We start from the raw sequence: 16,213 nt of genomic DNA on the forward strand, positions 1-16,213 counted from the left end.
ATGCACGCATACACACACACACACACACTCACACACACACACACACACACACACACACACAGGTGAACTGAGACTCTGATAGTCACTTTAAATTTCATTGTAACGGTGATAAACTGTCTAGATTAGCAGAATAATCTGCCCTTGAAAAAAAAAACAGGATCAAAAAAGCAGTTAAGGAAAATGTACTTACCAATACCCTTTTCACAGAAGCGGCCTTAATATATATCTGCTGAACATAAAAGCAACACAGAGCAGCTTTCACACTCGTGGCCTTCAAGCTTTGTAATAAAGGAAATGTCAAGTAAATTCTACTTCAAAGTGTCTGATTTTAATATAAAAGGAATCTTATTTCGTAACATGGTGGACCCTGATTGCTTTGCAGTTCTGAAAAGCAGTAATATCCCTACATAACTCGGAGGGTGCAATTTCGACAACCAAAGAAAAAGCGATTAAACCAAAGTGTGAAAAGCTTTCAATAACATTGCCGCTTAGACAAACACAGCCTCATTGGCAAGAAGTATGTCAGCGCTGCTGCAAAAAAAAAAATGGTATTGAGGAGTAAATGTAATCTGCATTAATTGCCAAAAACAAACTCGCACAGTGTCACTGCGATTTATGCTGGTGGTAAACCACATACATATACACATGTATACACTTGCACGCACATGCACACACACAGACCTGCACACACGTTTTATGATAATGCACACACAGTACAGGCACACATGTATGCAAATACATACAGTACACAAATGCGCACACACACACACACACACTTATGGAGAATTAGATGAAAGAGAGGATTATTGCAGATACCACATTAAACAACAAAGATACTTCACACAGCAACATCATATAAAATACATGTTTTCCAGCAATGAAAATTCAAAAATGAATAATGGTTAAGGCAAGTTTTTCCCAGTCAAATCTATGGCATTGCAGTCTACATGCATTGTCAGTTACTGCTGCTTCTGTACCTGTGTCCTTTACGGAGTCACGACTTGGACTGAATGCCGTGGGGAGTGAAGAGTGGATGAGTGTAGATGAATGAGTCAGCGGTAGAGGTAACAGCGTCTGATGCCCTCTTCAGAGCTCACTGTTTGTTTTGGACACACGCAAGTGTAATGTGCATCTGGAAGCGGCAGCTAATCACCCTGTAAGTGTGATGCTATTAGTGATGTTTTCAAATAGTGTTTGGGTCCCAAGGAGGACTCCTGGCAGCTGTGCCCCGCCCCCCCCCCTCCCCCTTGGGGCTCCGAGTGTGGGGTCCCCACGCGGCCCCTGAAACAACAGCACGGACTGGCAGCTAAGCAGCCGGCCCCATTTGAGGGAGAGCTTTTTCGTTCGCAAAAAAAAAGAAATAAAAACGCATCTTTGGAGCAGGCCTTTCCGCCTGCAAGCGACTACCTTTTTGCCCGTCAGTGTAAAGAGCTGGTTTATTGAAGACAGCACCATGTCTTGGCAGGGGCGCCATCACAGTGGCTGGCAGATCCACTTTTGTTTGGATTCAGTAATTATTGGGGGAGGTGGGATGGATTAGTGTTTCTCAGTGTGCTCCTATCAGCACAGAAAACATGTCAGCAGACTACCTTCATGGAGACACGAGGAGATATGACAGCTGCTGTGTTAGCATCGGGCCCTTTGGTGCATGCCCAACACAGAGGTGGAAAAGGCGCTTGTGAGATTAGCTGTTATTTTTTTCCAGTAACTGCTGTGAAATTGACCAATCTCTCTCCCTTGTTGTATCTCCCTCTCCCTTCCCTGTTCTCCCTCTCTCTCACTTTCTCTTTCTTCTTCCTGTTCTTCTCTCTCCTTCTTCTCCTTCTCTCTCTCCCTCTCTCTCTGTCTCTGTCTCTCCCTCTCTCTGTTTCTCTCTCTCGCTCTCTCTCTCTCCTTCTTTCTCTCGCTCTCTTGCTCTCTCTGTCTCTCTTTCTCTCACCTCCCCCTCTCTTTCTTCCCCTGTCTTTCGCTCCCTCTCTCCAGCTGGTGGCCGTGTATGACGAGCAGGACCCACACCACGGGGGCGATGGCACCAGCGCCAGCTCCACGGGCACCCAGAGCCCGGAGATCTTCGGCAGCGAGCTCAACTCCAGCAATGTGTCCGCCTTCCAGCCCTACCAGGCGGCCAGCGAGATCGAGGTCACCCCGTCCGCCCTCAGAACCAGTAAGTCACAGCTGGCATCTCCACACGACCACCTCGGTGGCATTTCGACTGAAGTCTGAAGCCCCAGAAAGCTGTGGGCTCATTCCCCCAACCGAATCTTCTCACACTCTTTAGGGGTGGCATCGTCTGTCAGTGTGTTCTTTGCTCAGGGTGATAGAAATGGATTGAGGGCCGCATAAATCCATCTCCAGCATCCCTAAAGGGCCAGTCCAAGTAATAACCAGGCCTCCCTGTGGGTCCACCAGGAGAGCAGGCCTCTTTCTGAACATTCGTGTTTTTAGCGATAAACTGTCACTTCCATGCTGTTACGCCCCCAGCTTTGCTCCAGATTTTACAACCCCTTGTCATTTTCCGATAGTGCCGCACTCCACAGCAACGCAGTTCAGGTCATGATGCCCTCCACCATAAGATTTATGGGAAATCGTCAAGGTGCCGCCCTCAGCGGTTGAGTTGAATCGGGACCACAGCTGGGCTGTGTGCTCCACAGTGCATGAGGAGGGGGACAGGAAGTTGGATTTTTCGGGGTGTCTTGTGTTGACAGTGTGGGTGGAGAGGCAGGAGAACTCTATCTGAGGTTCAGGGAGGGGGGGTTGGGGCACTGGTAACTGCTCCACAGAGTCTAGCAGGTGAGAGAATGGCACAGTTCGGATGTTAGAAGTTCCAGCTCCGTATTGGCTTTCTGCCACCGCTAACCTTTTGAGGCCGCCATGATTTGTGTTTGTCATTTGATCTCGAACAACTTTTTGCGGTGCTCATTTTGTCAGGAAAAAAAAAGAGACATGATCCACGTTTCTAAAAGCAGTCCTTAGCTAGCCTCATTTAGTCTTGACATTTTTGAGATTTCTGTAAGTACCGACAGAATACAAAGAAAGAGGACAAAATGAGAAAGAAATCAGTATGTGTTTGGAGGCTGGTATCTTCAAAGAACACACAAGCACGTGCGCACACACACAGACACACAGACACACACACATTCTCCCTCCAGAAGAGTAATAGAAAATTAATGTCTCAGATGTTATTTGGGCTCCCTTTTGAACTATTGATTTTTTTATGACTCTCACAGAGCTGGTGGTGGAGGCGCTGTGATACAGCGCAGACCCAATGTGTGAAGGAAATTCTGTGATATGATTGCTGTCAGCGGGAACCAATTCTTCCTCCCATATTTCAGGAGGCCTTTGTGTTCTGGGAGCCCTCACCGCCTCCAATATAAAGGGATTTCTCTCGCTATGAATGTGTTCCCAATCTGGCCGCCGTTGTGATGTAATTGAGGTCCGGGCTCCGGTAATCTCGGTTTCCCAGAGCCTATGATGTAAGCGAGGCACGTGGCCGATCCCATTATGTAAAATGTAAAAAAACTGCCATTATCAATCTTCTCATATCACAGATAGAACATGGAAAATGATGGGGCAGCTTATGAAAAATCACAAGTATACAGTTACTACTACAGTATACTGAAAATACAGCACAATTTTCGCGGCCAAGTTTCATTCCTATGGCTTGCTAAGAATGATACAGGAAGGCAGGCCCTCTGTGGTTTACCGCCTTGACTTTCCTTTTTGCTTCACGTTCATATCTTAGTATTTCTTTAAAGTGGGCAGATATCTCCTTTTGTTCTTGGGCTGTCACATGTAATTGAATGCCTGCTGTCTTGAAACAATCACTCAGATCTAAATTACAGGGTCTGCTATCACTGCCAAGTTGTTTGGTCCAGAAGGTTCCATTGTTCGTTCCTTCTTTTTTTGCGAGGGGTAATCGGTTTCGATGTTGAATTGGAAAATAAGCATTTCTTGTGATGCATTGGTGGGGGGGGGGGGGGGGGGCGTGTGAATGAGTGCATTAGAGACAGCAATAACAGAAATCAGGGCTCAAATTGCACTGCCATTACCTTTTAAGTTTGTGCTCTGAAGCGTACTATTATGGATATCTGGAATAATGATGGCCGGAATTTTATTGATTGTTTTCCTCACATCTCGGGAGCATTTTACGTTTTCATATTAGAACACTCTGAGGAGGTCAGACAACTAATAATTGGATTGGAGATGAGATGTAAATTGCTGTAATGAATGTAATATGTTCATAATTACTTGGAATGGGGGGCACTGAACTTTCTCAACATGAAAGTATGATAATAATAATAAAAAACTTGATAAAATTTAATTTCACTGAATTTTAATGTTTTAAATGGCAGTAGCGTAACATTTTGGTTTATTTTTCTTCTTTCTTTACACCATCTGTTGTTGCTACCACCCCCCTCCCACAAAAAAACAAAACCTAGTGTATTTTGTTGTTATTGCTGTTTAGCATGCCACTGCTTTCCAAAGTTTCACAGTATTTGTGTGGAGACCTAATGAGTGAATCTGACATTGACATCTGCGGTGCAGCAGCTCAGAGCACCCCCTGCAGGTCTGGAGGACCCTTCGCTCATTAGGGAAAGGCCTCGTATCTCTGCTCGCAGGGCCCTCTCTGCTTGGGGCCCCTCCATGGGATTTCTTCTTGAATCTCCATAGCCTTGGTGCTGCTGTCTCTTCTGCTTCACCTCCTTCTCCCATTACCCAGCATGCCTGGCTGCTGGCCCGTCATCCACAACCCACCAGTCAGACGTCGAGATGGCCGACTGGATGCCTGCAGTGGATGCCTGCAGCAGCACAGCCCAGCTGGAGGGACTCCTGCCATCGAGCAGGATCGGGCTAACTCCCTACTTTTCACAAGGCAGTTCAGAACACTTCCTCCTGGTGCGCCGGGGTGAACCTAGGGCGCCACGGAGGGAGCCTCCCACAACTCATTCAACCATCTCCCGGTGCAGTATCGGCAGTCCAAGCAGAGGCGTCCTCCCCTAAGCTGCGCGCGGGTGTCCGCGGCCGGCGAGGAGTGACAATGCGGTGGCAGTGCCAGGTACCCTGCCAGCACCGAGTCACCCCCGATGACACATGAGTGTGTCGCTCATTAAGTGATTGCCTGCCGGGAGAAACTCCGGGCACACACGCGCGAGCAGAGCCGCGGCGTTTTTATTTAATCAGTTTTGTCAGTGGCTTACCGCTAGGATGCCTCGCTCTTAAATTGCAGCCGCACAGAAGTCAGCAGGGGATAGACGCACCGCCCGCTCTCCATCTTCCCCAGTGACGAATTTTCACTGGAAACGCAGCTGCCGGGGCGAGGGGAAAAAAAATACATCACAGCAGAAGTGTTCTACATTGTTGAAACGGTCTGCATGTGATTTCAGTCTCTGTCACCCATTGCGTTTTTGAAGAAATATTGGAAGATTGTGGATTTCTTAGTCGTAACCACGGCTTTGAGCTGTCTGAGGTCATTTCCTTGCCTTCACTCCCAGGTGGGCACGATCATCTTCCCAGCAGGGTTGATTGCCTATTATAGACAGCTAACAGGTTGAGTTTGAACTGCAAATGGGTTGTACTGAGGGGGGGGGGGTCAGCGCACATATTCTCATCCCAATTTTTTTTTTTCAATAGGCCTCACTTCAATCTCGCACCCAGTAAGCAGGTTAATGAAATCGACAAAGATTAATATCGCAAAACCAAAGTGGGTGGACTCCCAGGGAGTTTCCCAGGGATTGGTTCTCCTGCTGAATTCATCACAGAGAGTGCATGGTGCTCTCTGCGTCTGTCCTCCAAGCTCAATGCAATAAGTCACTGCCTCGACCGTGGCTTTCATTGTTATAACCAGCCGGCAGTCTCTGCACAAAGGCAAAGGCACCGTGAACCTCTCTGAGGTCCTTGAGCCGCCTTTGTCAGCCCGTGTTAGCATGGAGTTTATTAGGTATGTCAACTCTTTATGGTCTGCCTTCTCACATTAAGCCTCACATGGCAAATTACTGCAAGATAGGGTGGTGGGGTGGCCTTAATGTTCAGTGCTATCTCCGAAGTGGGCGTAGAGCTCGTATAATTCCAACTATTAGGGATATAACCGTAAAACTGACACAGTTTTAATCTAAAGCTTATTATGGCTAATTATTGTTACAGTTGACACCATTAGATGTTCAAGAAGCTGATTCAGGAATGAAGTGTGAAGCACTACGAGCATGAAATCATTCCTCAGCCAACCCCCCCAACCACCACCGTCACCCACTCAACACCAGTGGGAGTGTGGTTGTGTGAGCGTGTGATAACACAGTGGTCATAATACGAGTGGACAGGGGGAGTCGTCTCTGAGCTGGCAACCCTTGTCCCCGTCGGACCTCCATGGTGCTGCCTGCATTCTCCACCCTGCGCTCTCCCACGACTGTCTCTGAAACAGAAATCCCATCACTCTCCCACGCTCTGTGTCACCATGTGACCAACTCCACCCCCCACGGCACCCTGTGTATTTCCCTGTCGGATGGTTGTTATGAACCTGCTTGGGGCTTCAGTATTAATGCCCCACAGGAGCCGGCTGAATGCTCTAGGGTCTCTCCCCTTATAGGATGTTTGGTGATTTATTCACCCCAGCTGGGCAGGGCCATGGGAAGTTTGGACCGGGCAGCTCTGGTGAGGCGTATTTGTTTGAACAGCCAACATTTTTTGTTTGGTCTTCTTCATGTCATCCAATTTAATGGACGCGCACAAAAGAAACAAGCTATCACTTCAGAGGATTAAATTTCAGAGCTTATTATGCGGGCCTTGCTGTGTAACCCTAATCTTTTATTCCTTTTCACGACGAATAAAAGGTTCAAACATGTGTGAGGGCACGTCTCTAAACAGCGTATATCATATTTTCAAAGTTCCAGGGAAGAGCGGACGTCCCTCCCTCTGTTTCTCAGACCTTTTTGTGCACGGCTCACTCCGCCGGCGTATCGGGAGGGGAACGGTCTTTTCTTGAAGTGGCGTCTTGCCTTTCTGCTCTTTGTCAGAGTGCCAGCTCAGTTTAATTCGGTGCCAGGTGATATTTGCCCCCTCTGTCTTTCCTCTGCTGTTGCTGTAGCGTCAATAACAGCATCAGCCACATCATTAACAATGTCAGCGTATACAGAGGGGCCAGTGTTTTTCAAGCCCCGACTCAAAAGGGAGAAACAGACTACAAAGTCCTTTCATGTGCCAGCTCTTTGTGAATGCAAAATCAGGCATCAAAATATCCAAACTCTTCTTTTTTTTTTTTTTTTTTTTCCTTATGTCGTTCCCTGTGGTACATCAAAACAAAAAAAAAAAAGAGAAAGACAGGAAACACAAGCACGCTGTTGACTGGAGTTCATTTTTTGCGAGAATCAGTCCTCTCTGTCCCCTGAATGCGTATTTTGATCCTGTTTCTTCTCCTTTTGTAAGAAGCCCCCTCCCACGCTGTCACTCTCTAGGCAGGGCCAAATCCATAATTGGGGATTACTTTGTTCAGACCTTTCATTATTTTCGGGATGAATTCTGATTAGGTTGTTCCAGCCTATCTTATTTCCCATCTGAGTCTATTCTAATAGGCCCTGTAGGAAATTATACCGTTCACGACTGTTGTTAAGGATCACGGTTGTTTGCTCCCGTGTTTCTAAGCCAATGCAGTGGCTGGAAACTCCATTAAAATGACTTATTAGCCTTTGTGTTTCTGGACACGAATAGAGACGCTCCATTAGCAGGTCCTCATGCGCTAATATATTCTTAGCGCTACACTTCAGTTGATATTGTGAGACGCCGTTGCCACAGACACAGCTTGGCAGGGTGGGGTGGGGTTGGGGGGGGGGGGGGGGGGGGTTGGGCAGGCATGTAGGTAAGCCCGGCCACTCTGTCAACTCACGTGGTCTCGACGGACTGTCTCCCCACATATTTTTGCAGTGATCATTTGTATTCAGCGGGGTGCACAGACGGTGAAACGCATCAATGTGAAGCGCATCAATAAGGAATAAGGACTGCCTCGGCAAAGACTCAGTTCCTCCAGTGCCCCGCAGGTAAATGTATTCACTTTAGAAGTATTTCACTCAGGTGTGTGAAGGTCAACCCCTCCTTCTCCCAACACACACACACACACACACACACACACACACACACACACACACACACACACACACACACACACACAGCCCCCCTCAAGGTGTGTCTGTGGGGACTGGGGGCATCTACAGGTGGCAGGCTACTCATTCCAATGGGGGAGAGTGTAACTCTGCAGGGACCAGCAGGTCTGACTATCTGCAGTGCTGCTAATTAGCCCCCCCCAATCAAATCAATCCAGCACCACAATGCTACACATGAATATCCAGCATAGAGGAGAGAGAGAGAGAGAAACACAGATAGACAGACAGACAGACAGACAGAAAGAGAACAAGTAGATGCTAAGGATGTGTGAGAGAGGGAGTGATATTGAGAGGGTGGTGATGAAGAGAAAGAGACAGAGTCAGAGGCGGTAGATAGATGAGATGCTGAGAGTGCTTGAGAGACAGACAGAGAGGTGGACATTGAGTGGGCAGAGACAGACAGAAGAAGGCATTGAGAGAGACAGAGACAGAGATGGACACAGAGACATTGAGTGGGCAGAGACAGAGGGGGAAAAAGACATTGAGAGCCAAGAGAGCGGTGCTAGCTAGATGAGATGCAGAGAGTGTTTGAGACAGAGACTGATAGAGACAGACACTGAGCAGATAGAGACAGAGAGAAGAAGACAGAGAGAGGGAGAGACAGAGTCACTGACAGAGATGGAGAGACATTGAATGGGCACAGACAAAGAGAAAGAATCATTGAGAGAGACACAGAGATGGTAGCCAGGTGAGGTGCTGAGGATGAGAGGGTGAGGGTCCTCACGTATAGCCTGGAATCCTTTCCCTAGTTTCCAGTGGGCCTGACAAATTGGGATAGGCCAGCCTGCATTCCTCCTGTGAGCGCATGGGATTAGTGTCCCTGTCCAGCCGAAGGTCTGCGGTTGGAGCCCATATATCTGCTTCTGTCTGTGTGGCAGCTTTATTACCAGGCTAGAAATACATCAGGGAGAACAGAATGGAATCCGTTGGGCTGGAGAAAGTAGAGGAAAAATGGAAAGCAAACAAGCGGAGTGCTTTTTTGGCTAAGTAATCAGAGCTTTGATCTTAAGAAAATATTTCAGTTAATCTTTTTTTTTTTGTTATTTTTCTTAGTGCTTCTATTTATTTTTTGTAGATTAACTCAGTCAGTTGCATACGCAGTAGATCTGGGCACAATCTGGAAAATGAAGTCAAATTAGTTTGACAGCCTTTCAGGGGTTTAAATGAGCCGATCCGATTATGTTTCTCTGTCATAACTTTGAGAAACCATAACATCATTTTTGTACAGTGTTCTTGAGGCCAAAATGAAAAGTATGACAGCAGAGTTTACAGTACGGTGAAGTTCGTGCCTTAATGGGTATTCTGTTGTCCTCTGTAGTGCTAAAATTAATTCTGTAGAGCTACTTTGTCACTTCTGGAGCTTTAATAGTCAGTCACCCTTGAAAAGGGCAAGTGAGTGATACTGTAAACTCCTACTAGCGTTATTCACAAAGGCTAGTGCTGCTAGTGTTCCTAGCCAATGGCTGACAGCGGTATAACAGTCATGTTGGAGAACTGGATGCTTTGATGTAGTTGCGTGCTGCTTGGTATTTCGGTGCGCTTTGTTGCAAGAAGCTGACCGATTTGCACACGATCCAGGGCGTGGGGTGCCGGGCTCTCAGCACGCTCAGGGTTTTAATGGGAGTTTGGGGAGGCAGGCATGGGGTCCCCATGAATTTTTCAAGGCATTTAACAGTCGTCCGGCCCCAACTGGCCATCTCTCAACGTATGAGTCAGAGCGACGGCTGTGGTTCTGGGTAACATGTAAGTGGTAGGGGGTCTGTTTGAGGAAGGGGTGGGGGGTGAGGTTGGCTCTCTGCTATCCCTCTTGCAGCCTGACAGTCTTGGCCCAGAACTCCCCATCGCTCTCCGCATGGGACCGGACGCGCTGAAGTTTCGCCACGCGCAACACTTTCAGCGTCTGCTCTTTGGTCTGGTCCCGCATATGTCTGGGTGCATCTCCATGCCGCCAGTTTTACCATGTGCCATTTTTTTTTCTCTCTGGATGTAAAATTCCAGTCGCCTGTGCTGTGTTTTGCAAGCTAATGAACCATTAGTGGTCATGTAGGAGTCCGCTACTACTGAAAGACGTTGTTCAGGGATGAAAATAACTTACTAGGACCAACTGTCATACATATACATATGCACACACACACACACGCATTCACATTTACATACGCATGCACAAACGCACAAACACACACACACACACACACACTTATCCTGGTTCTCGTCATACTGAAGCCTTTGGCCCATGTGCTCGTGTTGCTTGTCTTCGTTTTCCCAGCTACCCAGACCAGCACAGTACTAAAGGCTGTGAGTCTGACGGCTCATACTCATTTCTTCCCTCCATCTTTCCTCTGTCTCCGCTGACCCCTATTTTGCTCGGGACGTGTTTGCTAGCCGGCTGCATATTTACATATTCACATGCTGTTTTCCCCTGCCTTGCACGCCACAGGTAGCCTTAATCAGACATAGAGCAGGCGGTTCAATAGGCAATTTCAGGCAGGGCCACAGGAAAGGGCTCCCCTATCATTTCTGCTGTAGGAGGTCTTTCATCCCCAGAAGATTTGAGGAGGGGGGGGGGGGGAACATACATATACTTTCCTCTGTAAATACAGAAATTCACAAAGCAGGATAAATGAGTTTTGGGTTTTGCTCTGGTCCTTTTTTGCTGGAGGACGCTGTGAAAGAGTCAGGATTAGAGGGCTGGCTTTGCGCGGTAATCTATACGGTGCGGCAGATAGCGGATCGGGCAGCCTGGACCGTTGTGACATGATGAAAATATTATCTGCGGCGTGCTGAGAGGCTCCGACTGCGAGTGGCATTTCTCAGATCCGGGAGACGCTTTTACAATGGCATCAGAAATGGTGGCGCTTATCTACCCCCCCCATCCCCCGTCCCCACCCCTGCCGCCGCCTCAAATCACTCCTGGATCAGCCGCGGTAACTGCAGACCCACCTGATTCGTCTCACAGCTGTCCAAACAACCGCCTCCGCTAATTACCCATGAGCACTTTGGTTTGGCTGTGGCGATATTAAAGATTTGCGGTGGGGAGCGATGTGTAATCATGAGAAACACCGGCGTAGGGTTTAATGAACTACATTTACTGCCGCTGTTTTCCTGCTCCTTACCACGAAACCATGCGGCGAATGGAAGACACTTTGCATTATTTTTAGGAGGTGCGGCACGGCTCTTGTCACCATGGCGAGTCCTGTGTTTACTTTACTGATTATGATGCAGTCCTCCAGGGTCCGCAGTTTTCCATTTCTGTGCGTAACTATTCCCTGGCTGTCGGAGTCAGAAAGGGGAGGAGACACAATTTGTTTAGGGAAAGCTCTGAGCTCCTTGTGTTGTTGTCCCAAAAGAAACAACGAGTGAATGTGCAAAAAAGTCCCCAGAAAATGGAATTCGTCTCTGCGCTCAATGTTTCATGTGGTGTTGGGTCTGGGAGGTGTACCAGCCGCGTCTGTGAAGCACTTGGGGGAAGTGGATTTTGAGTGTGTTTTTCGGGAGTCTGTTCTGTTTCTCTGAAAGGTTTGTTGCACTCTGGTCCAGGCTGAGGAGTGTTGACTCTGTGTGGCCCTTTCGGGGGTCCTACAAACCTTTACTGAGGTAGCTGAGCTATGGATGTTGTGTGCAGCTGGGCCTTTTGCTCCATTCAGACGCTGTTACATGAGAGGAGGAAGGAGAGTGACCCAAAGAATGGCTCCACAGGCCTTGAGGCCAGGTGAGGTGGCAGGGGAGCACTTTGGCCAGGAGCTGTCGCTGTTGGGCGGCCCACATATGTAATTTTGTCCGTGTGACGGTGGCCGTATGGAGCCGGCCCACGCTTCTTGGGCATTTTCCTACCCACAGCTGCTGAGCTAAAGAACAGGAACGTTTTGCGTGGGATCCCTCTGGGTTTCAGCTGCTTCCCCTGGCTGCTTTATTCTGGAGCTCTCCTTTGTGTGGAACATGCTCTCCTTCCTTTGGGCACTTCAGTTCCTGTCCAACTTCACTTCCTCACCCAGGCATAGACTGCTGCCTTAGCAGAGCTCCCGAAAGTGGGAGGTGATATACGGGCATCTGGGGCTGGGCGGAGTCACAGGTGGGCAGAGTTACAAGTGGACGGAGCTACAGCCGGGCGGGGTTGTGAGTGGGCGGAGTTATAGCTGGGTGGGCTTGGCACCTCAGTGCAAGTGAAGGCCGGAGTGCTCTGAGGTCTCTGTGAGTGAAGGCTGGTTGCTGAGCTGAGAGGGCCAGAAAGCCTCCCTGTTGTCCGCCTCCCAGGGGCGAATGGAGACTCAGCACTGCCTGCCCAGTGTATGTGGGAGTGGGCCCGGCTGCAGCTCTTTAACCCACAGCGGGTCGGGCACGGCTACCTCTCTGCACAGCGTCCATCAGACCTCTCTTAAGTGGCTCTCCATTTCCCCCCCAGCCTGTCCATTTTTCCTCCAGTCTTTTTAAAGGTCGAAGGCTGTTTTCACACATAAACATGTAAACACACACACATACACACACATGTTACTTGAAATCACAGAAAACTGAAAATAACGCACATTTTTAAAGGTCAATGGCTGTTTTACACACATAAACATGCACACACACGCGCGTGCATTGGTATTACTTGCCATAAAATAACATAGATTTTAACATGTCACCTTGATCTCACACACACACACACACACACACACACACACACACACACACGCACAGATGCACACACACAGGCATGCATATTTCATGAAAAACATGCAGGTTACTTCAAATTATAGTGCATGTCGCCCAGGTTTGCTCTGTGTTTTTGATTCGCCTACTGCTTGCTGCAGGACTGCTGTTGCTAACTGGGCTCCAGCTATGATTTTCCTGTCCTTTCAAGTCACTTTCCCTCAGCGATCGCTCTTTACCTAAGCAGCAATTAGGTATTCAAGTCATCTCAGACAGATTTTTTTGTTCGGTCTCCTCCGCATACAAAGGCGCATCAATATTTACTCTGTGGTGAGACGGAGCCTTTTTTAAAAGGCTACCAATTTAGACTTCATTCTATATTTTATTCATTCTTTGAAACAAATTACCCACTGAGCACTGTGAAGTTTCATATTCATTCTCTCTTTTTTTTTCCAATGCAACTTCTTCAAGTAAAATTCAGTTCAAATTAATTTTTCTGAGGGGAGCCGAAGCTGTAAATCGGTGCCACTAAGTAGTGTGATAGCAACGATTTATGGCCTCGGATCCCCTCCGCAGAATTAAAGCTGACGGCGAGCTGGACGTCGCCTGCGTCGGAAATACAAAAGGAAGTAACAAATACCCCCCCCCCCCCCCCCCCCCCCCCCCCCCCCCCAAGCTACATCCAGCCCATCGTTTCACCTCATGTCGTCCAGCCTTATCAATATTCCACTGGGTCTCCTCCTCTTCCATTACGGTGCTCTTCATTGGCAGTCTGTCAGGAGCCACTTGACTGTGACTGGACCCCCCCCCCCCCCCCCTTGAGGACAGAGTATACTTTCCGTCAATTTAAATGATTGGGGAAAAAAAACCCAGAGGTAATACAGTAGAAAGCAGTAGAGTTACCCCACGTTACTGTTGGCCATTGGCCATCATCCGTCGCTAGTGGGTCCAGCACCGTGCGTAAGGTAAGGTAAGAAAGAAAAGCGCTGGCACCATCGATTTTTCATATTTTGAGGTGAGACTATGATGTGCTGCCTTCCACCTAAGCAGGTGCACTCTCCCTCTGGCCATTAGAGGAGATCTGAATGAACAAGTAAGCATGTTAACATTTGTTTGAAGCTCCAGAGACAAATGTATCCGAGCAAAATGACCTCTCCCCGGTGGGAGTTTGGCTAACAGAGTTGCGCTGGCCTGTTCTGGTTTTAATCCCCCCTCTGCGGGGAAGATTACAGATTCATCTTGTTAGGGAGCCCTCCGCTGTCTCCTGGTTCACTGCAGATCGATGGGCGGTTTGTCTTAAGTGGTCGTCTAGGTTATTAAACGCGGGACCGGCCAATTTAGGTCTGGGAGCTAATCCAATCATGCATTACAGTAGGGCCCGTATTGGCCGGGGGAAGGGGGGTTAGGGGTATGAGATTCCTGTGATAATATGCCCTCCGAGCACGCCATGGGACACCCCTAACTGTCACTGTCCCCCTGAAAGTCCTCCCACTTCTCGTCGCACACGTTATTATATGTACGTGAAAAAATAAAGGCTAGGCGGAAAATGGTTACGTGAAGATGGAACCAACATTTTACACTCAATAAACATATGTTGTTATATGGTACTGTAACATATTGGATGTGATTTGTGAATAAAAGCAATACACACAGGTAGTTGTTTTTATGTGTTAGGAGTGATAATATCCAAGGCACTGTTGTCAGTTAGGCTTTTACTTGTTATGGTGAGATATTTATTGTGTAAATGTAAAAAAAAAACAGATGAATATGTATAAACAAATCACGTGATGCGCTACACTGAAATATTTGATCATACTGAAAACAGTTATTGCTCCACTTCATATTTTAAGAAACTTACATATGCATGGGTGTATGAACTATACATATGAAGTTTAAAGTATTCGCCTCGGTCTCTTGCAAATGACTGCACACGTTTTGATTGGCAGTAATACCAGCTGAAACAGTAGTAGTCTGGACACCAAACTGTTATTTCAAAAATAAGCAGTGGTTTTATGTTGAGATGAAAAGCAGTCCTTCTTTGTCTGAAAATTCCCCTGCAGCATGTTACCTGTAAAACAGCGTTGGATTAAACAAAGACCCATGCAAATCCACTTTAGTCCGCAGTATCCAAATTTGCTCAAACATTCGTTGGACCACGTTTTAAACAGAACACACAGCGTGTGGTTTTTTTATCGGCTGCAGATCTGATGAAAATGATTTTGGTGAAAACGCGAATGGTAACCCTAGAACTGCGGTCATCTCGCAAGGATTGAGCTATTGTTGAAAGCCATCCATTTGGAGCTGATTAATTGGTACATTTTTTTCCCTTATTTGTCCACGCTAGGCTAGTATCAGGAAAATAAAAAAGACAGACAGAACGCCAAAAAATTTAAAAACAAAACAAAACAAAACAGCATAGCTTTTTGAGTTGTACCCCCCCCCCCCCCCCCCCGGGTTCACTCAGGCCTATCCCCACTATGGCCCGGCACATCTGGTCGATATTTGAGCTTTTCCCATCATTTCTCTCGTTCTCGCATTCCTGGCGCGATGGGTTCCAGAGGCTTCACTTGGCCTGCTCCGAAAAAAAATCCATACGGAGTGATTCAGAGGCAGCGGACAGGGCCCCGAAGCTCACCCCGACCCCCAGATCGCCTCTGATGAGCGTTAGCTGAGTGAGCAGCTCAGGAGACACATGTAGTCCCTGCAAAAGCATCGTAAAAGCCTAGCTAGCTCAGTTGGTAGACCATGAGACTCTTAATCTCAGGCTCATGGGTTCGAGCCCCACATTGGGTGTAGCTTTAGGCAATTTCCTTTTTTGATCAATGAAGTATTATCTATCTATCTATCTATCTATCTATCTATCCATCTTCTGCCGCCTTTAAGGCCTGCTTTTAAAAACTTGCATGTCTGCGCGGCCTTGGTTAATACGCTACCAGTATTAGCAATTTATCCTGTAATTTGCAGAGGCTGGGAAAATGCATACAGATGTGTCATTGTCAAGGCTTTTGTCCATGCCTACCCTAATGGTAATCATCTCATCTGAAAGCCAGATGCAGAATTAAGATAAACAATTATATTTCCGCCCTGACACTCAGTCATTAGTCTAATCCAAACCGAGCCAGGCCCAAGCTGCCCCCATAGAATGGGAAGTGTGTTACAGATCATTATTGAATTTGCGGGGTGATTAGTCTGGAAGTGAAACTGTCGACATCCTATCTGTGCCGGCCTTCTCGTCTCTCCTTCTGCAACACAAAATTCTAACACAATTAAGTCCCGCATTTCTGAAGACAGACGTTTGGAGCCTTCCGTAGTTCCGTTAACGCACTTTGTTGATATAATTTGTGCATTTTTATGTTTTCATATAGCTCGTGTGATACATGCATTTATTTATTTGTACAGTATATATTCACACAAGTATCACGTTTTCATGTGACTTT

At 47.4% G+C, this 16,213-nt stretch overlaps 1 protein-coding gene and 1 non-coding gene across 2 annotated transcripts in view; both read left to right on the top strand.

The window, feature by feature from the left end:
• The window catches only part of LOC118771410 (partitioning defective 3 homolog), a 357,648-nt gene that overhangs the window by 126,334 nt on the left and 215,101 nt on the right, over nucleotides 1-16,213 (top strand). The window contains exon 3 of the mRNA XM_036519397.1: nucleotides 1,984-2,164. Coding sequence (XP_036375290.1) covers nucleotides 1,984-2,164 — 181 coding nt within the window. The remainder of the gene's footprint in view (nucleotides 1-1,983; nucleotides 2,165-16,213) is intronic.
• On the top strand, nucleotides 15,497-15,569 carry trnak-cuu. The gene has a single exon. It is a non-coding gene; the product is annotated as a tRNA-Lys (tRNA).

This window comes from Megalops cyprinoides, chromosome 2 (assembly GCF_013368585.1).
Source record: "Megalops cyprinoides isolate fMegCyp1 chromosome 2, fMegCyp1.pri, whole genome shotgun sequence".
Lineage (NCBI taxonomy): Eukaryota > Metazoa > Chordata > Actinopteri > Elopiformes > Megalopidae > Megalops > Megalops cyprinoides.